This window comes from Lissotriton vulgaris, chromosome 2_1 (genome assembly GCF_964263255.1).
Source record: "Lissotriton vulgaris chromosome 2_1, aLisVul1.2, whole genome shotgun sequence".
NCBI classification, from domain to species: Eukaryota; Metazoa; Chordata; class Amphibia; order Caudata; family Salamandridae; genus Lissotriton; species Lissotriton vulgaris.
The window spans coordinates 2,013,255,750-2,013,279,057 of NC_141687.1; the positions used below are offsets into that span (position 1 = coordinate 2,013,255,750).

Sequence of the window (23,308 nt, forward strand, 5' to 3'; positions counted from 1 at the left end):
ACAACCTTCAGCTGTCCTGCGATAGTGTAGGCCTCCAACAACTGATAAAGGACCCCACTGACTCCGCAGGCAACCGACTCGATCTTATCTTCTCGAGCCCAGGTCTAACCCAAGTAGGCGACATCCTGCCTATGAGTTGGACAGACCACTCGCTCATCAAACTCTACATCAATAATGCCACAACAAGCAAAGCCAAATCTCACCCGCCCCCACAATTCTCGTACCGAAACTGGAAAGCGTTAGAAAAACTCAGCACCTCCACCAGAATCTTCGAGGTGGAGGACAGTTTCACCATTACCAACTCAGTGGAAGATAACTACAGATCCTTTAGCTCGAGAATCACCTCCCTTGCGGACTCTGCTGCCCCTCTTAAACTCTGTAAACCGAAAGGTAGAGCCCCGACCCCCTGGTACAATGACTCTTTGAAAACCCTCAAATCAGCCTGCAAACAAGCTGAGAGAAAGTGGAGACACGGATACTGTAACAACAACAAAACCCTCTGGAAGAAGGCACTCCGTGACTACAAGTCCGCTATTGCAGAGAGTAAAGCGAATTACTACTGCTCCATCATTACCAATGCGGCTAACAGCCCAAAAAGCATATTTCAGATTCTGGACAATATCTTACACCCTGACTGCGTCAAAAACTCCATCCCCCCCTTCTCAGTCCCTTTGTGATAGCCTCGCTCAGTTTTTTACTGATAAAATTGAGACTATCATTAATAACCTGGCAACGTCCCCGTCTTCCACTCTCTCCACCCTCCCCGAAATCAACCTCACTAACCCTGAATCTCTGAGGCCAACCTGTCCTCCCACGAATAAATTGCTGGCTTTCCCTCTTATTTCTGAAACAGAATTTGAAATAGTCGCACAGGGCATCACTTCCGGATCCCCCCTTGACCCTCTGCCACCGAAAATATGGAAAACCTGTGGGCACCAACTATTTCACCCCCTCCGGTTGATTTGTAATCAATCCCTGAGCTGCGGCGTCGTTCCTCGCTCCTGGAAGCAAGCGCTTATAACCCCGCTGCTAAAGAAACCCACGCTAAACCCAGATTGTCTGTCCAATTTCCGCCCCATATCACTCCTGCCTTTCCCAGTGACGGTGCTCGAACGCTGGGTCAGTAAATGCCTCTCAACCCACCTCGAGCAGCACCATTTTTTGGATGAATTCCAATTTGGGTTTCGCCCAGCCCATGGCACTGAAACCACGGTGCTCACGGCCATGGAGGAGCTTCGAATGCGCACAGACAGGGGCCAAGCCGTGGCCCTCCTTTTACTTGACTTGTCTGCCGCATTTGATACTGTCAACCATAGGGTCCTGCTCCAGCGGTTGAGAGCGGCAGGGATCGACGGCACGGCCCTGATCTGGTTTCACTCATACCTCAGCGACAGAAAACAGGCTGTTTCCCTCCCCCCTTTCCAATCGGTCTTCTCCCCGGTCCCTCACGGTGTCCCCCAGGGTTCCTCTATCAGTCCGATTCTTTTTAACGTTTACTTAAAACCTCTGGTCACGTTAATTAAGTCACACAACATGACCACAGTAAACTATGCGGACGATACACAGCTCCTTCTCTCGTGGGAAGGCGAAGACTCCATCTCCTTGCAAGCCTTCCATGACTGCCTACGAGACACGGCATGCTGGTTGCACCGGAACTCACTTCAGTTCAACTCCTCGAAAACCGAGGTGATGTACTGCCCTGCGAGTCGCATACCCCGCCCTCTGCCCGCTGAGTTCTGGCCCCCGGAAAACTCCAACAACCCCCTACCAGTTACCACCGTTCGCAACCTGGGCGTCATGCTCAACCATCAATTAAGCATGGAAACACAGGTCTCAAGAACAGTCGCAACTTGCGCCGGCCTTATGCGCTCACTGCGCAAAGTCTTGCCTCTACTTCCATCCTCCGCCAGAGCACTAGTAGTCAGGTGTACTATTCTTAGTCGCCTTGACTACTGCAACGCCCTGCTGCTTGAATCTCCTGCGACACTACTGGACAGACTCCAACGAGTCCAGTCGGCAGCAGCCAAACTGGCTCTGGGATGGACTAGGAGATCCTCGGCCACTGCCGCACTGGCCGAGTTGCATTGGCTGCCTTTGAGGCAACGCATTGCCTTCAAGGCCCTTTGCCTGGTCTTCAAGGCACTACATGGAATAGGACCCAGACCTCTTCAACATCTGTTCTCCTGGTATACCCCCACCAGAACACTCAGGTCCACAACTGCCTGCCTCGCAAGAGTGCCCAGATGTAAGAAGGCCAGGATGGGAGGAAGATCGTTCAGAGCAGCTGCAGCCAAGCTATGGAACAGTCTACCTGTCGACATTCGCCATATCCCTCATCTCCTCCCATTCAGGAAACGAATTAAATCATGGCTCTTTCCCCTGTCCCTATAAAAAAAACGGCCAGTCCCAGTCCACCCCCGTCAATAAACCACAAGAGTAGCTACCAGCGCCAGGATACCTGCCAGGTGACAGTCGCGCTTTATAAATATTTTAAATAAATAATAAATAAATCAATTAAGAAAAATATGGCTGTTGTACTTAAGATGTTATAGAGAGAATATGTGTGATATATTATAATACATTGAGGTAAAGAGCATGTTGGCCTAAACAAAGTTTAATTATTCAATTGAACTTTGTGGCAATGAGAGGTCAATGGTTTGTGAGTCGCTACATATTTCAAGTACTAATTGAATGAGTTACATAGATCTCCTTGGCTGTGACCATTTGGCAGCTGAATTCTCCAGGCCAGAGTACAGAAACTATCGACGAAAATATATATTAAAGAAACAGTGATATGCACTGGTTTTCAGTGATAAATACCACCCAAGGGCTGCAGGCCATAAATAAGAAGCATTTGCAATGCAGTAGGTCTCGCATTTGCATGAGTTTAAGCTATTGGCATTGTAAATGACTATGCCTTTTATTTAGCCGTTTTGAAAAACAGCACATAAATAAAACAAATATAACTCCATTATCCTGCACTGCACGTCTAGTTGGCGGATGTAAAAGGTCCATTACCATGAAGTCAAAAGAACAAATGGACAGTTATATCTGAATCTGCACAGCAAGTAAACAATGTAGCGCAATCAAGAAATGAAATTTAACAAATAACATTACAACTGTAGAAACATGGAGGTGAAGTTTAATTTTCTCGCCACTTAAATAAGTTAATTAGATTTCACATCTGGTTAGACAGATCTACAAAGGTAAGTTAATCATGCTGTAATTCTACTGCATTTTCTTTCACGCTGTGCTCACGGTCAACACAGGAGGCCATAATGGGCACTTTGAAGATGGTGGACGAAGAGCCAAAAAGAAGTAAAGGAAACAGATCTTAATCATTTAATCATACCCTGGTAGTACTGCAACAACAAACGGGACTTGATTATGAATAAATCGTACTAAGCACTGTAAGGGCTTATGCCAAGTGTTTTGAATGCACTCCCTGCCTCCTAGGCAACCACTCAACTCGGACGTCATCTGGTGCGGGTATCCAGTTTTCCTGTATACAAGTGCTTGAACAAGTCATTGTGCTTTCAAAGGGGTGATGTACAGAGTACTCGTGGTCATAAAAACACTGATCGATTGGACCTCACAAAAGTGCCTATTGTGAAAACTGGCCGATAATTGCGTTCTACCTCTGTTCATAGGTGTACATCCTACCGGTGGCACCGCTGCTTCTGAGTAGAGGGGGTGAGTTCAGCGGGTGTCATGTGAGTCTGGGAACTCAGCAGTATCAAAGGGCACAGATCGCATCCGATACATTTAAAGTAAAAGCGCTGTATGCCGTGCGGTTACACAACATTAAAACAATCTTTGTAAAGTTCAAAACAAAAGCGCGGCCACCACTTTAAATATTTAGCACAGTGTGCATGCTATCGTGAAAACAATTACCAAAAGAAAAGCATGCCGCGCTCAACATAAATGTCTATTTAAAAAAATCTGTACCCATTTTAAACAAGCTGTCGCCATTAGGCGAACAGCCGCTTGTTTATATTTTCATCGCGATTTCACTTTAAGTAAAAGCACGATGCAAATATAAACAAGCGGCCGCCCTTGCCAAAGGCAACTGAAACAAGCTGTTGCCATTACGCGAATTATAAAATATAGTGCTTACCCATTAGTTAAAGGATAATGTATAATGAGTCAAGTAAAACATCCAGTCCGAGAAGGAGAGAGGCCGGTAACAAAAAAGCCTCATTCCGAATTACGAGCCAGCGTTTAGCATAAACGGTGAAGCCAGTCAATCAAAATGATGGGCAGGGCTTCAACTCTACTTCTGAAATATCCCGATTGCAAGAAGCCTCACAGAGTGAGCCGCTCATACGTGCTGCAATGCAGGTCTGCGAGATCTAAAAAGGGGCAGTTTGGCAGCATTAATGTCCGCAGCTTCATTCCAGATGCTGCTTCATCATAACATTCAGTTATCGAGAGTAGGCGGGTACTAGAGGGGTAGCCGGTAGGAGTGGGAGGAGGTGGTACTTAAAGGTGCTCAGCCAATGGACACAAATCTTTTTCAGTCAACCAAAATTTCACCGCATTTTTTCACCAGTAAGAGAATGTTTCAAGCTACCTGATGCTCTAACTTCAGTTCAGCATCTGCTCCATCTGACTGTACTTACTGGATAAAAGCTATTCGTTTAAGACGTTATTGTCATCCTATGGTGTAATAATTCAATATATTGCAAAGGTTTCACACGTTTATTAATAATCAAGGTCTGTGATACAATGCTATTAAATAAACGGTTATGTCACCTTGAAGTGGCGGCATAAAAAATGACTGGTGCTCATTCAAATCAGGAACACCTAGATTGCCTCATGCATTGTGTCGTGACCTGACAGGCAAGGACTGGAGGACACTAGGACCCTGTGGGTCATGAGGGAGGTGACCAGGTCACCGGACACCACATCCGGTTAGGGGACAGGAAAGGGATCAGACTGACCAGGACCGACATGGAGATAGACGTGCATGTAACCAGCTACGAGAATACACAATAAAGAAATCATTGCACAACCAACCTGTGTCCTGCTTGTGATGTACTGACCAGCGCCCACACCAGGGACACGACAACTGGCGACGAGGCGACGCACCCACTTGCCTGCTCATTAGAAAAACGGCGATTTTATGCCAGGAGCCCACCCTGGATTGCGTTTAGCCCAGAAGAAGAAGAGTGCCCAAGAAGACTGCCCAAAGCGCCAACAAAGGAGACCAGCGACGTGGGAGCCCACCCCAACCGCCGCGGGAGAAGAACAGACTCTGCCGGTAAGCGCCGTGCAGAGCAGCGCGAAGTTCAAAAGACTGGCCCGAGCTCACGCAAGAGTCTCGGCGGCCATTTTGAGGTCAGGCGTGAGGGCCAATCAACAAGCAGCATCGCGCGGGCGGCCATTTTGAGGTCAGGCAAGAGCGCAATTGGCCGCGAAGTCTCGCGAGACTCTCTGCGGCCATTTTGAAGTCAGGCACAGGAGCCAATCAACAAGCAAGAAAATCGGGCGGCCATTTTGAGGTCAGGAAAGCCACGAAAGTAGTTTTAAAAAACGCCAATTTCAAATAAGAAAAGAAGCACAGGCAAAGTCAAGAATCAATCAAATAAAGGAATTGAAGTAAAAATAAGAGACAAACAAAGGAATACAAAAGAAATACTGGAAAGAAGATAGAAAAACAAAAAAAAGAGAAGAAGAAAATAAGAATAGAAAGACAAGAAATAAAGGAAAGAAAAGAAACAGTGAAAGAATAAAGAGATAAAGACAAAGAAAAAGAAGATAAAGAGAAAGGAAGAAAAGAAAGGGGAAAGAACAGACAAGGCAAGAAGGCAAGGATGGCAGACCCAAAACCCAGTGCACAATACAGGAGGCCACTGCCGTTCAACTTATCGGAGCCACAAACAGGAATAAGGTGGGAGAAGTGGATCAGACGGTTCGAAAGATATATGGAAGCAACGGACGTAACAGAAGGAAAGAGACTAGGGTTACTGCTGAACTTAGCAGGGGATGACATCGAAGAACTTCTAGTGACACTGCCAACCGAAGAAACAAAGACATATGAGACATTAAAGAAATGCCTAACGGCCAAATTTGACCCACAACGGAACGTTGATTTCGAACGATATACATTCACTATTGCGTGTCAAGTGGATGAGATGCTGGATGACTTTGCGACAAGGCTGAGAAAATTAGTGACACATTGCGAGTTCGACAAGTTTGACAACGAACAAGCAATAAGGCTACGGATCATTGAAGGCTGTCGCGACTCAGGATTCAGGGCAAGGATCCTTAAAGAACCGATCTCATTGGAGAGCATCCTGTCTCTGGCAAGAGCAGAGGCGAGAGCAACGGCACATGCCAAGGAAATTGAAAGAGGAAAGCACGTTGAAATAGAAAACGCACACTACGTGACGAACGAATATCGCACAGGCCGGTGGAGGAACGACCAGAGAGAACAAACAGGGAGGAGACCACATGAAGAAACGTGCTACAAGTGTGGCATGGAATTTCCACACAGAGGTCCGAGCCCAGCTTTTGGCCAGACGTGCAAAAGATGTAAGGGGAGAAATCACTACGCCAGCATGTGCCAAGGCGGACAATTCAGAGATGACAGGAGAACAACTGGAAGACAACAAGAGTCGACTACAAGACACGTCAGATATGTCGACAGAGAAAGAAGAAGTTCATCGCGAGGATCAGGTGAAGATGAGGAAGAAGAGAAAGTGGAAAGACTATATCACATGTCGGAGGTTCACATAGAACTGAGTGGGTGTAGGAAGGGGGAGTCTCTAGTTGGCGCAGTGCAACACTAGCGACAAGCAGGGACTCTCCTCTTCCTCGTCAGGGCTGAGGGTTACCTTCCAGACAACCTCTGCTTACCCTCTAGGTAGTGTGGCTTAAGCAGTCGTAGGCTAATCTTTGGGGCACATAGGGTTAAACACTTGCATTATTACACCTTCACAACCAACCCACCACAGAAGGAGACCAAACTGTATTCTGTAAAAATATATATCTTTATATAGATTTTAAGCAGGCTTGTGAATACAGTTTTTTTTGTTTTTTTTTTGAAAAAAGACCTTTATTGTGAGTATCGTCAACTGTCAGAATACATTTATCATTGCAGTTCGACTGTACAGTGCACCAAAATTCACATAAGCCCCGAGGGCAGATCCGCTGAACCTTATACACAGCCTGTGTGCCGGCATCCCGGAGGCCCGGCGGCGTAACTTGATGGCATAAGTCAACACATTACAATGTTATCGTGCACTGTTGGCCCCCAGCTTAGCATCAAGGCAGTCGACAGCAATCAATGGAGACATAGTAGTACGGTCTTTCATGAACCAGGAAAGGGCAGGAAAGGAAAAGTGGAAAAGGGGAAAAACTAACCTAAACTACCCCTAAACACCCCCCGGGCCCTCCCCGTTTGCTATTGAGTACCGTGAAGGAGTCTTAGTGACGCTGCCTGTGTGAGAGATGTCGTGTATGCACTGTGTATGTTCTGCACCCGTCCCCCCGCTGGCCCTGTCCCCTAAGTCATGACACACCCGACCCACCCTCCCCGTCAATTGCCTACACACTCCCTGGACCCACCACCCCCCAGAAGAACACTAAAGCCCCCCCTGCGGTAATTGCCTCAGTTCCACAGCATTCTCTAACTCCTCATCCTGAAGTTCCTCTGCTACCGACATGTCACTGTCGTCCACCTCCCCCTTTTGTTGGTACTCCTTGTAGAGATCCCAAAAGGACTTCGGTCTACTCTTGGGCGGCAGCAGCTCGCTGTACAATTCCGTCTGAGTGCAACAGTATTGGAGATCCCTGAGCCATCTCGTCTTGGTGGGGAGAGGGCCGCGCATCCAGCACGCTGCCACCACCCTTCTGGCCAACAGCAACGCTACGTCTACTAATCTACGCAAGGCAGGAGCTAACGGTTTGGAGAAGCCCAGTAGCGCGAGCAATGGGGATCTCAACAGCGGCTCCCCTAAAATCTTTCCCAACTCCGCGAAGACCTCCTCCCAGAAAGCACTCACTCCCGGGCACAGCCATGCTAAATGAAAGAAATCAGCGGTACCGGTCCCGCAGCGCTCGCACTCCGGGGAGCCACGTAGGCCGTAGCGGTGAAGTCGCTCCGGGGTATAGTATACTCTCTGTAGAAATTTGAAGTGCACCAAGCGGTGTCTGCCATTAAGCGAGACCCTACGGGTGTTGGCGCAGCAATAGCGCCACATAGCATCGTCTATGGGGGTTTGGAGATCCGCCTCCCACGCCGCCCTAGGGGCCGAAGTGGGTAATGTCTGATATGAAGGCCCAAGCCTGTTAACCATAGAGACCAATTTAGCCGGAGTTTTCGTTTTGATGATGTGTCTCAGTTCTGGGACCTCTTCTGGCTCCTGTAGCGCGGGGCCCAGTATTTCTCTGCAGGCCGACCGTATCCTGTGATACTGGAACCTCTGCAGCAGCGACGGAGCCGGGGCGACAGGGGGGAGTTGTTCCCAGGTTTTCAGCGTACCGTCCAAGAACAAGTCCTCCATTGTTTGCACGCCTAGGGCTTTCAAGGCCGCTGTCACCCCCTTCTCATAGAGCGGATCCAACCATAGGGCCCAGGCCACCGGCATCTGTGGGGAGTACAGAAAGGCACATCCCCGTTCTCTCAGCAGTGCTTGCCATGCATGGTTCGTCGCCTTAAGCGAGTCCATCCGCCCTATTGCTCGGTCTGTTGGGAGACAAATTGTGGCTGGCAGGGGGAGTGGGTCGGCGAACAGCTTCTCTAGTATGAGATGTGGAATGCGGGCATCTCCATGGATCCAGGAATGTAAATGGGTCGTCTGTGCCACCCGGTAGTAGCGCTCCAGGTTCGGCGCCCCCCAGTCCCCCCATTTCACACGGGAGCGTCAGTGTTGCCCATTTGACACGAGGTTGCTTTCCGCCCCAGGCGAGCTTGACTAGGACTTGGTTTAAGCGCTGAAAGAACGATTTCGACAATACCACCGGAATATTGACAAATAGGAAGAGGAACCGGGGGAGCACTATCATCTTCATAAGGGCAATTCTGCCCAACAAGGAGAGGGGGAGCTTAATCCAGGCGTCCACATCGTCCACCAGTTTGGTAAACGCGACCCCATAGTTGTCGCGGATCAGGATCTCAGGGTCCGTGTGGAGACGGATGCCCAGGTATCGCACCGAGTCGTCCGTCCACTGTAGGGGATACTCCATCTCAAACGGCTGCGTAACTGGGGTCAGGGGGAAAGCGATGGACTTATCCCAGTTCACTTTGAGTCCCGACAGCGCCCCAAAGCGGACCACTTCCCTGAGTATCGGTGATAGATTGGTTACTGGGTCCCGGACATACAGTAAGGTGTCGTCTGCATAAGTCGAGATGCCAATCTTATATGTGGGGAAGCTGACACCCTCCAGGCTATGGTATTCCCGCATGGCACACGCTAGTGGCTCAGCCACCAATGCATACAACAGGGGGGACAAGGGGCATCCCTGTCGCGTACCCCTACCGATGTGTATCGGTTCCGAGACCCTGTCGCCGAGGCGCAGGCGGGCCGAAGGGTGATGGTAAAGTGCCCCTATTCTCTGCAGAAACGGTTCTCCCAGCCCCAGTTTACGCAGTACCCTAATCATGAACGGCCATTCGACAGAGTCGAACGCCTTCTCCATATCTAAGAATATCGCCAAGGCTGGATTCTCCTGCTTCACATGCTGTATCGTTCCCAGCACAGTGCGGATGTTATAGGATAGGTTCCTGCTAGGTACGAAGCCCGATTGTTCCGGCGCCTCTAGGTCCGGGACCAGCAGCGCGAGTCTGTTGGCTAGAACCTTTGCATAGAGCTTCGCGTCCACGTTCAGCAAGCTGAGCGGGCGATACGATCCACAGTGGTCCCGGGGCTTCCCTGGCTTCGGGATCGTAACCAGCAGAGCTTCCCGCATTGAGGGCGGCATTTCTCCCTCCTCGCAAACCGAGTCAAAGAGGGCAAGCAGATGTGGGAGTAATAAGTCTTTGAAAGCTTTGTAAAAGCCAGCCGTGAGGCCGTCAGAGCCTGGGGCGCTCCCCGACCGCATGCCACCCAGTGCATCCAGAATTTCATCCTCATGGAAGGGGGCCATTAGAAATTCCCTGTCTGAGTTCTTAAGGAACGGCATCGAAATGTAATCTAAATAGTCGTCAATCTCGGTTTCCGCACCCCCCGCCCTAGAACGATACAGGTCCGAGTAATATCGTCGGAACGTCTCCAGTATCTGGTCTTCCTCAACCACCCGGATGCCCTCCGGGGTCTGCAATTCATCTACCACTAACGGTTTACGGGATCCCTTGGCCATACGGGCCAGCAGGGCCCCCGGCCTCTCCCCCTCCCCATAAGCCCGAGCCGTGGCATACTTTCCCATATAGAGGACTTCTCTATCCGCAAGCGCGTGATATTCCGCCAACATGGGCACTAGGTCTCGTCCCGCCAATCCTTCCGGGTCCGCCAGCTGTTCCCTCTCTAGGGCCGCCATCTTGTTCTCCAGGTCGGAGAGGTCCCGTCTAATGGAGCGTAGGACACTAGAGTGTTTGGACATGGCCATCCCCCTGATATAGACTTTGAAGGCCTCCCACACAGTGAAGAAGCTATCTACGGAGTTAGTATTAGTGGCGAAGAATCTTTCTATATCTTCCGCCAATTCCCCTCGGAAGGCGTCGTCTAGTAGCGCATAGGGCGGGAAACGCCAAGTATAAGGCGGGATCCCCTTCCTATCGGTGGAGAGACTGATCAAGACCGGGGAATGATCCGATAACGTGCGTGGGAGAACTGCACACGAGCCGATGCCGCCAAGTACCGAGGAGGAGGCGAGCCAGTAGTCTATCCTAGTATGTATGTTGTGGTATGCTGAGTAATGCGTGTAACCGCCCTGCGTAGGGTGCTTTTCCCGCCAAACATCCACCAGGTCCAGCTTCGTCATTTACGCTCTGATGTAGACAGCAGACGCAACTGGTCTTCGAGTAGGGCCCGCCGAACGGTCCCTGTCAGGGTCAAATACAAAGTTGAAGTCCCCCCCCATAGCATCTTGGTGTGCGTGTGTGACCTACAGGTGGCCGATAGTGCTGCGTAGAACTCCGGGCTATCATGGTTAGGGCCATAAACATTCACCAAAAGCAGGTCCAGCCCCCTCCCCGTACACCTAGCCACTACATATCTACCCTCAGTGTCCACAGATAGCGGGGTAAGTTTCAATCTCGAGGCGGGGTTAACCCAGGTGATTACGCCACGGGCGTGGGAGGTGAAACCCGCTGCTACTATATTCCCTGCCAACCCTCTAGCCTGCAACATCTTACTGTGGACGGGCAGGTGTGTCTCTTGCAGCAGGGCCACATCCACATGGTGTCTATTTAGAAAGCTCATTACCTTCCGTAGCTTTCGGTGGTCATTTAGCCCTCGCACGTTCCAGGTCAACAGGGACAGCGCGCGTATGGCCTGCGGGTGTTCAGACATTACAGCAGCAGACATCGTGAATCACAACGCGCCATATTAACTCCATCGGGAGGTGGTGAACCCCTAAACAGTACATCATCGCTCAAGGCAAGCCGACAGTCACTCCGCTCACGCGTACTCACCATTCGCCAGATACTCATAGCAAACCACAGGCCCTTCGATTTCCGAACAGCAACAAACCCCTCAACTTTAGCCCCACCGCCCTCCCCCCTGACCCCGCCCCACCCACAGCTGACCACCCCCAACCCGGCCAGACAGAGCCCCCCACAATTCCCCATCAACTCAGATACCCCAAAGTAGCGGGCGATACAAGTCCCAACTCCCTGGGGAGTGTCTCAACCAAAAGCACAGGGGCAAAGCGTGCCGAAACTGCTAAAAATCACCAGCGGTGTAAAAGTTCTCTTCTCTCCAGTACCGTCCCCCCTCTTAGCCCCCTCGTGTTGCAATGCCTCACACTGAATTCACCCAGTTTCCCCCCCGCCCCCCAACCCGTCCCTGAGTACAACACAGTGAACGCCTCACCGGTATTTGTAGATTGGTCCAGCAACAACTAGGCAGTAGGAGCCGCTGCGATATGACTCTACCCGTCTCTCAGCCAATGTCTCCAGTTGGGTCCAGGTCGCAGCTCATAACATGGAGACTCACAGTGCACCCACAGTATCCTATCCAACAAATACACTTGCAACTGAGTACAGAAAAAACCAGGTGCACTGCTTCAGTCCTGTTCCTCCAGGGTCGACGCCTCCTCCGAATCCTCTCCGTGCTGCTGTCGGTGTTCCTTACGTTCTTTGGCCCAGTTTTTCAGTGACTTCTGCAGTTCCTTAGGGTCCGTGAAGAAGTACGATTTCCCGCCGGTGTTAATCCTCAATTTGGCCGGGTACAGCATCGCATAGTCTAGGCCCAGCTCGCGCAGCTGCTTCTTATGCGGAATGAACTGGCGGCGCTCCTCCTGTACTTTGGCCGTGAAGTCGGGGTACAGTGATATTTTCATGCCTTCCACCTGTAGTTGTCCTTTTTCCCGAGCCAGTCGCAGGGCCGTGTCTCTGTCCCTGTAGTTTAGGAGCTTGGCAATGATGGGTCGGGGTGGCAGACCAGGTTGGGGTTGAGGGCCCAAAGTGCGATGCGCCCTCTCCACGATGAACATTGGGGAGAAGGCCTCCTCCCCAAGAAGCGTTTTCAGCAGGCGTTCCACGTAGAGCTCCATCTTGCCTGTCTGAGTTGATTCCGCCACTCCCGTTATGCGAATGTTCGATCTGCGGGAGCGCGCTTCCAAGTCCTCAGCCTTATCACGGATCACTTGGAGCAACCTGCCGAATTGTCGACGGTCTTTGTCCCACTCGGTCTGTGCCTCCTCCGCCTCCGTGAGGCGCTTTTCTGCCATGTCGAGGCGCTCCGCGTGTTTGTCTACTCGTTCCGCCATGCGGTCCATGCGGTACGATAAAGCGTCGATCTTGGAGCCCACTGCCTCTATGCTGTTCTGGATTCCTTTCTCCATCGCTGCCAGCAGATCTCGAAGGTCCGTAGGGGCCGTGGATGCTGCGGCTCCTTTCGGGGAGGCCTCCGCCGCCGGGGGCTCCGGCCCCCTCGTCTTCCGGCGGTCAAACGAGAGTTTGGCCTGCGTTGTGTCGTTTTTCCCCATGATGAAGATCCAGCACCAGGGAGGATTTCACCCCGTAAACGTCCAGACAGAGCCGCAAGGGTAGTGTACCGCTCATTCCTCGGCCCCAGAAACTATGGCACTGGCGGGCCAAAAATGGCGGCTGCGTCGCAGGAATAACCTCCGGGGTGCGCCTCGTGTCGGAGTGCGCCAATCGCCCAGCACTGTGCCGGCCCCGACGGGCGTGCTAGCGGCAGTGTCCCTGCAGTTGTAACGTCGCTGCGCGTGGGCTCCCAAGTGAGCCTTGGCGGTCACGCGGACTGTGCGCCGCCCCAGTATCAACGTGCTGCACTCTCCGGCTCCTCTGGAAGTCGGGCCGCACGTCAGGTGACGCCGTGCGGCCTGCTCCACAGGGCAGGTCGCGGCTTCAGGCCCGGTCCGCGCCTCTCTCCGTCGCCGATCGTGTATGGGTCGTTACCCACAGCTCTCGGCACTCCGGGCCACTCAACCGGGTCGGGGGGGCACCAGGGGTCACCAGGCAACGAACCCAGTTAAATTGGCATTCAGCAGGATAGTAAATCAGGATAGTTTAGGGGCTTAGGCGAGGAGCCGAAAGCTCACACGTCCGCCATCGACGCCGGCTAGCTCCGCCCCCTTGTGAATACAGTTAACGCACTTTAAGGTATCGGTTCCAAATTACTTAGTTCAAGTTGCCACAGTTCTTTCTAGCAACAAGCGTTCTTTAGGGCCTTCAGGCCGGTTCGACAAAGTTCTTGTGGAGCGGGTGGCTTCCAGGGTAGCTGTCCCACGTCGCGTTGCCTTCCCGGGATCGCTGTTCGTTGCGGCTCTCAGCCGAGCAGGTCACGGGTCATCCGGGGCAGCGGTGCTCTGTGGCGGCAGGGTCCTTCCTTTGGCGTTCGCTCCGACCCTGGAGGCGGTGGCTGTGTGGTGGCGGCAAGTGGCAGTACGGTCCTCAAGTGCAGGACGTACCCAGCCAAGTGCCGGTGCAGCTGTGCGCTCACAGCTGAGCTATCGGGCAAGATACCGACTCAGTGGACTCTCACAGGGCAACTGTCCGTCTTTGCAAGTGGATTGGCTGCTCGTGGCGCAGTCAACTCGAGAGCTCGGACCGGACGGGTCCTCCTTCGCTTTGCTCTCGGGCTCCCGGTGCAGTTGCGGTCACGGTGTTCGGGCCAGCGGCGGCTGGACCTCACTTTGCTTTCGCTGTTGCTTTGGGCCCCGGTCACGGTGGTCAGGTGGATGTCGTTGCCTTGGAGGAGATTCCTCCGTCGGTACTGCAGCGATGAGCAGCACACACAGTCTCTTTCTTCAGGGTGTGCTGGGGCGCTGGTCAGGGGGCAAGTTCACCGCAAGCCCTTGGAGATCTCTTAGCAGAGTTTGGCACAAAGTCTTGTAAAGCAAAAGTCTCTCGTAGTCTTTCCTTTCTCCTCTCCTTCGGCAGCAAGGCACCAGACACAGGCAAGAGACAGCACCCTTCCTTGTCCTTCACGGTCCTTCTCGTCGGGCAGAGTTCCTTCTGTAGCCCAAACCGGATCTAATTTTCAAGGAGCAGGGCTCCTTCTTTTATAGGGCATTTCTTTTGTTCTCGCAGGCCAGGGGGGCCTTTGCATAGCCACTTTCAGTCCTTGAGTACTCCGGCGGGTGTAATCCGGCTTCTGCTTTCAGTGTGAGGGGCAGGCGCATCAGACGCCCTACAGGAGGTGGAGCCAGCATTGTGCGGACAGGGGCAGCCAGAGTACCTTGTTGATGGGGCTTCGCCCTTCCTGGGCCAGATGTCGGCTGAGTCATCAGTCGCTCCCCAGGAGGGTGGAGCCAGCATTGTGGTGGCAGAGCACAGCAAGATCCAGAGTCAAGAGCCACTCCTACCTCCCACTAAGGTGTAATCTGCGCATTCACCACCTGCCCTCTCCCCAGCCCTGTCACTCACACATCCCAGACAGTCAGATACACATACCAGCAGAGGCGGGCTGAAATGGTTAGGCAAGCAAATGCTAACTTTCTAAAAGTAGCATTTGCAAACACAGGATACTAAAACAAACTTGACTACAAGAAATATTTTATCATCCTGAGTTCAGGCATACTAAACATGACTCGCTACCATGCTCCTTGAGCCTGCTGGGATTATAGCGTGTAATAATTCCAACAGCTCAGTCTGGCCTAATGGAGCAGGTAGCCTTCAATAGTGAGCTACGATTTTGGTTGTAAGTCACTACTAGGACATGCCACACACATCAGGGCTTGTCCTACCTTACACCTACAACGCACCCTGCCCGCAGGCCTACCATAGGGGTGACTAATATGTAGTCAAGGGAAGGTTCGGGGGCTGGCAAGTGGGTGCACTTGCCCAGCTAGCGTGACAGTACGAGACCGCACGCGGGTTCTGCGGGCGCAGTTCCCAGACACATCTTTACGGCTGCTACAGTGGGTGGCGCAACCAGCGCTGCAGGCCCACCAGCAGTATTGGCATCTACAAGCCCTGGCACTCCTAGTGCACTTTACTAGGGACTAACAGTAAATCCAATGAACCAATCATGGATACCAATCACATGTACAATTTACAGTAGGGAGCACTTGCACTGCGGCACGGGTCAGCCGTGGCGCAGTGCCCTGAGTATCGGAAAACCAGCAAAACATCGGAGGCACATCAGCAAAAAGTGGAAGGGAAACTCACGCCAAGGTGCCAGGTCTAACAGTGGGGAAAACAGAAAAGGAGCGACCACAACTCATACAGGCAGGAGAACCCAGGATAAGACGGACGTGGCAAAGATAGGAGTAGGAGAACATGAAGCGGAGTTTGTACTGGACAGTGGTGCAACATGCAATGTCATGTGTGCATCAGAATACGAAAAAATTGAATCCAAGCTGACACTGAGAGGGTCCAAGGTAAAGATCTTCACCTGGGGGTCAAAGAAAGAGATAACAAACTTGGGAAAGTTCACAGGGGAACTGAAATATAAAGACAAAAAGAACAAAGAAGACATACATGTGCTGAAAGGCGACATTCCAGGACCATGCCTGCTAAGCAACTACACCGCCCAAACAATGGGTCTCATAACTATGACATATAACAAAAAAGAAAATGAACAACGCACCAAAAGCAAGCAAAGAGAAGAAACAGGGACCAGAGAAAGAGGAAGGGCATGAAAAAGAACGACTGAAAGACCAGACAAAACAAAAGGCGGCCGTAGAAAGAGAGGAGCCAACAGAGATAGCACCAGCTGGCCCAGGACATCGGACACACAAGGAGCTAGAAGTGGAAAGATGGAGGCTGGCACGCAGAGAGCAGAAGGAGGACAACAAACAAACAAAAGAAAAAGACGATGGCAGAGAACAGCGACCAAAAAGGAATGCAGAGAGACTAAGCGATAAAACATAGGAGTTAGAAAGTAGAGTGACGAGTCAATCACGACACCTGGACTCTCTCACTCTCACTCTCTCTCACTCTCACTCTCTCTTCTCACCACAACAAAGAACGGTACCATGAACATTTGTTTGCAACAAGGGGGGAGATGTCGTGACCTGACAGACAAGGACTGGAGGACACTAGGACTCTGTGGGTCATGAGGGAGGTGACCAGGTCACCGGACACCACATCCGGTTAGGGGACAGGAAAGGGATCAGACTGACCAGGACAGACATGGGGATAGACGTGCATGTAACCAGCTACGAGAATACACAGTAAAGAAATCATTGCACAACCAACCTATGTCCTGCGTGTGATGTACTGACTAGCGCCCACACCAGGGACACGACACAGCACATTGCTTTCAAAAGTATTTCACTGCCCTTGTAGGTCAATGGTTGCGGATGTTGCCATTACTTAACTTTACTATTCAAACCTGGCTTAAATTGAAAGATGTAAAGCAGCCGATAAGAGAGCAGTATCGTCAATCTGCATGTGGGACAATCATGCACCGTGTTTGCGCTCCTGGGCAATGAAAGCGATATGATGCTGGCTGTGGGTGGCGGTGGATATGGTCATGCGTTCATACCAGAATTCCAGAGCGCCCTTCATGTATCCCTTACAATACACATGGACCTAGTTCTCCAAGTGTCCAACTATTCTGAAAGCAAAAGCTTGCTGATACATTATTCTGTATATTTGCATTTAGTAGGAAGTATAATGTGACCACTATGGCGGCTGTGTTGGTCTTTGCTAATGTCTATCTCACATTAAATGTTGCAGTTGTAAAAGGGCTTTTCCTGAATGAATTGGTTAACTGTTGGAGTCCACGGGTGAGTGCTGGGACAGTCTTCCGCTGGCGTTGGTTATACTAAGAAGTTTTTCTTGTATTCTCTCATGCAGGAACTGGAGGATCTCCGGAAGCAGGGTGAAATTATACCGCAACTGATGTCGGAATGTGAATCTGTGACTGAAAAACTCGAGGTACTGTTCCATAAATAGATGCCACGCACGCGCCTGTAATGCGTGTTCCCACAATGCATTGCATGCCAGGGCGTTAAATCCCACAGTAAACCAAGCCGGCTTCCAGCCTTGCCCTTGAATGCTTCAATGGATGCATCCTTTAGGGAAGAATGCACAGGCACGGTTCAAGACAGCATATGTAAGAAAGGGGTACTATTACATATTATGATCAGGGCCGGCTCTAGGCTCATGGTGGCCCTGGGCAGGGAGTGTAGGTAGGGGGCCCGGAAGAGGGGGTCCGGGCGGGGCGGAGCGCGCAGGCCAGGAAAGAGGTGAGGGGGTCAGGGAGTTTAGAAGTGGAACAGAGCCAGAGGCCGCCAAATCCCTGCCAGGGGCCACCACGCAAATATGTATCCATCCTCAGAGGATTAATATATTAAGGATATATATTGGCGTGGTGGCCCCTGGGGTTTGGTGGCCCTGTGCAGGTGCACAGCTTGCACATGCCTAGAGCCGCCCCTGTTATGATCTAGGTGTTCGATTGTAATGTTCTCGTAACTGACATACGAATAACGAGGTAAGTGGAATGGTAGGTGGGAGCCATGAAGCGTCATTTATTTTGATAAACCTATTGACAGTGTTTTGAATGTCCTACGTGTCGTCGTATATAGAAGTAGTTAGTACTCCGTTAAAGCGGACATTGGCGCTTTTAGCCGTGCACATGTAGCAGCGCAGATGTGACTTCACTTGGGGTGTTAGACGGCCAGGGCCTTCAGAAATATCTGCCTTTTTGTTTGTGTTTGGTAATTCAATGCGGCGCCTGCGCCTCCGGCCGCTTGGTTTGTGAGCAGACTCTCCTCGTGCATCGTATTACAAGTGGCACCTAGCAGCTTGCAAGCTCGGTTTACAGAGCCGAGAGTATTGCTTTACACTCGAGACGAGTTTACTTTCAGCCACAGTCGGCGTCGGCCAACGTTGAAAATGTTTTTTTAAGGTCACAGTCGCTCGACTCGCTCGCAGCTCTTAAGCGCCGTATTTACTTTTTTGATGCAGATAGGTTTAATTTAGAAGCAACACATCAAAGTCTGCCAGTCGCCCTTAACCTTCCCGGTATCCACTTGTAACTCATGTACTCTTGTGAGTTTTTTTCCTTTTCTTAGTAATTGCTCTTTTTCTAATTTTGCTGGTTGGAATATCTCCACCAATATCAATATGGTTGAACTGTGCGAAAAAAATAGACAGGCACGTATTACAATAGGCTGAAATAAAGCAGCACAGAACGTTTTCACAGGTGGGGCCTTCAGTAAGATTGCAATCAGTAAACCCCACAGCATTGTGGGAGGTGTAGTCTATTCATCATTTATTCCGTTTTTTAATATTAACAGTAAAATGCTGCCCAATTTTCAATTAAGTAATGCCTTGTAGACCGTGCAATTCAGTTGTCCTTAAATGTTGACCCCTCCCAACATGGCATTCACTTTCAGTAAACATTTTCAGAGGAACTTAACCTTGTAGCTGTTTTAACAAGGGAATAATCGCTCTCAGAATACGGGCCACAAGTTTCAACAAGCATTGCCATTGCCAATAGGTCTAGCTTTTTGGACATTATAGGTGTGTAGCCATGCAACACATTCTTCTGGGTCCTATGCCCCAGGGATTGAAAAGCTATACAATTCCAAAAGAGGTGCACGGAGAGGGTACAGAAGAAACAGACAGGCAGAAGGCTGAAAGGGAAAAGAAGCAACACAATTAGGGGAGATGGCCTAAAAACACAAGTATGCCTATGGCATGCTTGTAGAAAAATAAATAAAAAATAGCTCCAAAAATGTGAGCAGTGTACGGAGGCAAGTACTTGGTCCATGCTCTAGGCGATGTTAAAACACCAGAAATATATTAAATACCACCACATGCCCCATCCAAGTCTCAACCATGAACCATACATTCCATTCTTAGACTAGAAGCATAGGCATTCCTCATGCAGAAAGTCTTTGCAAAGACATCAAAGGGGGTTTCTTCCGAAACCAAGAAATACGGATCACATTAATAATCTGTATACACTAACCGGTCAATATACGAAAACCCCTATAAAGGAAAATACTGCTCATATTGTATTGACCCCCAAAATCGTTCTCACCACCTTGCCCCTAGGCTGTGAATGTGATATTAAAAAGTCTTGAAAGTAAAATAGGGACACATGATCTAATTAGGGAAAAATACTAAGGACAAATTTGGTGACACTGTAAACTAGAAATACATTGCACAAAGGAAGCATGTGAAACAAGGGCGATATTGGATGTCGTGCTTTAAAATATTGAGAAATGCTTGTTAGAGCTTATCAGTCGCAGACCAACTTCTGGGGCCTGTAAAGATAAACTGATTCCATTATGCTCATGATGATAACTGATCTTGGATAAAGGCAAAGCAAACGCCTAATACATACCACATTACCCCCTCATGGGTCCTTCCCTTCCCAGTCCTAACAACGTGAGGCAGTCCTGCCTCCACCCAGCCAATCATAACGCCAGTATTTCTATAGTACATAAGCCCCGCCCACCTACCGCCATGCCGGTTTCTTTCCTGCTCCGACGGCTGTCGGTTCCTGGATCCAGTTTCCTTTGGTGGCGGTTCCGTGAGTTTTTCATGTGTGTTTAATTGAATACTGCTGTTTTGATCTTGTAGTGCACGGCTCGGCCGCTCCGGTTTTCCGGTCGGCCGGGCTCCTGTTCTGAGGTCAGGTGCGCTCCCCGCTCATGTGCTGGGCTGGGCTGGGGCGAGGAGTTTTGATGGTGTCCTGGCCTCGGGTCGTTCCGGCGCTGCTGCACTATCGCAGCGTCTGGCCCCCGCGGCCATTCTCTTTTGACCTGTGGCTGTGGGTGGAGACGTCAGGGCTGCTCTCTTTTTATTTCATTCTTCGACACACCTTTGCGTGATTGGTTGATTGGGGGCAGTATTTATTGGAGGTTACTGGGCACTTCCTTTGTTGTGGTGATTTCCTGTTTGGTTACTTCTGGGTTTTTTCACCATGAGTGAGGGGGCTTCTTCTCCTGTGCCGGCTAAAGCTGTTTCCAAGCAGCATAATATTCAGGTTCTGCAGGACGACGACGTCTTGCAGATTTCTAGGGCTGATTTACGAGACTTGATTGATTCTGCGGTCCAGTCTGCGCTGCTGGAGCCTGCGGCTAAGCGGGCTAAGGATGATGAGGAAGATCTGGACAAATCCCCTAAGGGAAAGTACATCCAGGGCAAGGTTTTTTCGGACATGCTGGTGCATATTCGTGAGGTGCTTGGGTTTGACCCTAAATCCCTGTTTGAAGAGGGTTTTACGCACAGTATAGTTCCTCTGTGGTGGATGGCCTCCCCTTCCATGATGTCCTGAAGGATATCCTCACGAAAGAGTGGCTGGGAGTGGATAAGCAGGGTATTCCGCGATTCCTGGGGAAGCGATATCGCCTGGCGGACTTTGATTCCCAGTTTCCTGCGATTCCAAAGGTTAATTCTCTTTTGTCTTCTATGGCTTCCTCCTCTTCCTCTTTGTCTTCAGAGGAGGCTTCCCTGTCTGATCCGGTGGAGCGTAAGGTGGAATCTGCTCTCAAGCGTTCTTACGCCGCTTCTCACTGTAGAAAAAGGTAGGGCTAGAACCTTTCTCAAGTTTTGCCCGGCGCTAACTGCCCTTGTACCATTCAAAATTTACCAAGCAATGAGGCAGGCGCCGGAGACCAGAAGGCAGGAAACAGAAGTTTTATTCCGACGGAGCAGAACACATCAGATCAGACAACAAGGTATCGTCTCGAGGTGCTCTAGCAGCCACTCAGAGGCCTGGCCTCTTATACACTGGTTTATGGCATGTGACCTTCCTTTAATACAATCACAACTTTGTAAGGCATGGGAAAAGACATCCCCGTAATCCTCGTGTTAATCCCACCCCCATATACATTCACAATGGAGGTCCTCAACCTGCTGATAAGAGAGAGGGTCATCACGCAGCTGAGTGTTTCGTCGAGTCTTAGGATGTGTGCGCCTGATCATGTCACAGGGGGTGGGGAGGCCTGGATCAATAGAGGGTCCTTTGAAGGAGAGCGACCTCATACAATAAGGGCAGTAAATGATATCTCTCGGCTTAGGCAATGGCCTCGGACCTGTGTGGACAGTCGGACACTGGGTGAGGGGCCATCAATGGAGTGGTATTCATGCTGCGTGGACAATCCAGCGCAGAGGGGAGGTTTATCAACAGAGGGGCATTCATGGGAGGAGAGGAGGTGTTGGTCAGGCGCTGGCGTGACTCCCAAGGACAGGGTCATGCAGAAGGGTCATGCTCATAAGGAGGAGGGAGGGGGAGCCAGGGTGCGCGGAGGATGCTTGCTGGGTCAGAGGGGCGCGCTGGCGATCGATCGTGGACAGGGAGACCATGATATCTAAAATGGCTGCCGTGCACGTAGTACATAGGTGACCTAGAATGGCTGCCGTGCACGTAGTGCATAGGTGACAAGCTGGCGCAGATGATGTTCAGATCGCAAACTAAAATTCCACAGTCCTCCCTTTTAACATGTCTCGCCAACTTGTCAGTTCGGATTTATCCCCATAAGGCCACGTATTTCTACTTCATAGAGGGGGCTCATGTGCTCATTTCGGAAGTCCAAAGTCTTTGGGCACATACAGCTAGAAGCAAGGCCGAGCAAAGGTGGCAGACATTGGATACCTAAGCAACACCCACATAATATCACAACAGGTACCAGTACGAAGGAAAACAACTTCCAACCCCAATTTTTCAAAGTGTCCCAAAACCAGCTCCCAAGCGACCATCCTTCCTGCTCTTGGTGAACCTCTGAGGACAGTCTGTGGAGGTGTTCAATGGCTTTGTAGACTGAAGGCGAGTTGTCAGGCACGTAGGTGCAGCAGCTGGATCCGATGATGCGGCATGCTCCTCCTCGGTCGGCTAGGACTACGTCTAGGACGAGTCGATTTTGAAGGGTCACAAGGCGGACCGCCTGAAGTTCCGCAGTGTTGTTGGCGAGGATACCAGCCGTGATGTTGATCGTTGTTTCTACGGCCTGGGTCAGGTGTCGGATAGCACGGCTGTTTGCCATTGGACCCCACAGAGGAACAAGTCCCTTTGCTGCATCCAGGAACTGTGCTCCGGTGGAGTCGGCTTGTCCAAGGTCGTCTGCACGCCTCTGCCGGTGATGGTTGGCAGGGGCTACATATGTGGGTGGAAGAACGAAGGCAATATAACAGGTGCCCTTCCATCCTCTCGGGAGCCAGGTGTAAGCCTTGGTGCCACACACAAAGTACATATTCGGAGAAGCAACAAAAGAAGGGGGTTCAGATGAGTCCAATGTTCTGGTGACTCGGCAGGCGCTGTAGCCCACCAGCTGCGTTCCCTGGCCTTCTAGGCACACAAGGCCAGTGACATTGATCACGGACAGAGCCACAGTCAGGGTGGCGGTAGTTTGTTTCTGCAGATGAGAGAAGGTGGTTCTGGCTGGATTGTGGAGCACCTGTACTTCGACTCGTTCTTTGGCTGGAATGTCTTTGATGAAGGTGGTGCCTGCGAGCGCAGGACACAGGGCAGCTGGAGTCTTTCCTGTTTTGTTCAGCCAGAACCCAGAGTAGAAGAGTGACACTGTCCGGCTGGAGGTGGCGTTGTCCCTGTGGCTCTCTTGCATGAGGATCAACCAGGCGAGGCAGGAGCCGTGAACTGAGAAGGGTGAAGGGATGAAGGGGATGGAGTGTCCAGTGGCATACGGGAGCAACCCACAGATCCAACAGTTCGTAGCATTTGCAGCAAGGTTATGTTGGTGCAACAGTTGCACGAAGGAATTGTTCCAGAATTCCCTGCGCCTTTCTTGGAGCTGAGGCGACAGAGAGATT

At 50.9% G+C, this 23,308-nt stretch overlaps 1 protein-coding gene across 2 annotated transcripts in view; it reads left to right on the forward strand.

Annotated features, from left to right (window-relative positions):
• The window catches only part of HOMER2 (homer scaffold protein 2), a 736,419-nt gene that overhangs the window by 612,826 nt on the left and 100,285 nt on the right, over positions 1 to 23,308 (forward strand). For both annotated transcript variants that reach the window (XM_086958240.1, XM_086958239.1), the window contains exon 8: positions 17,381 to 17,461. In XM_086958240.1, the coding sequence (XP_086814366.1) occupies positions 17,381 to 17,461 (81 nt within the window). The remainder of the gene's footprint in view (positions 1 to 17,380; positions 17,462 to 23,308) is intronic.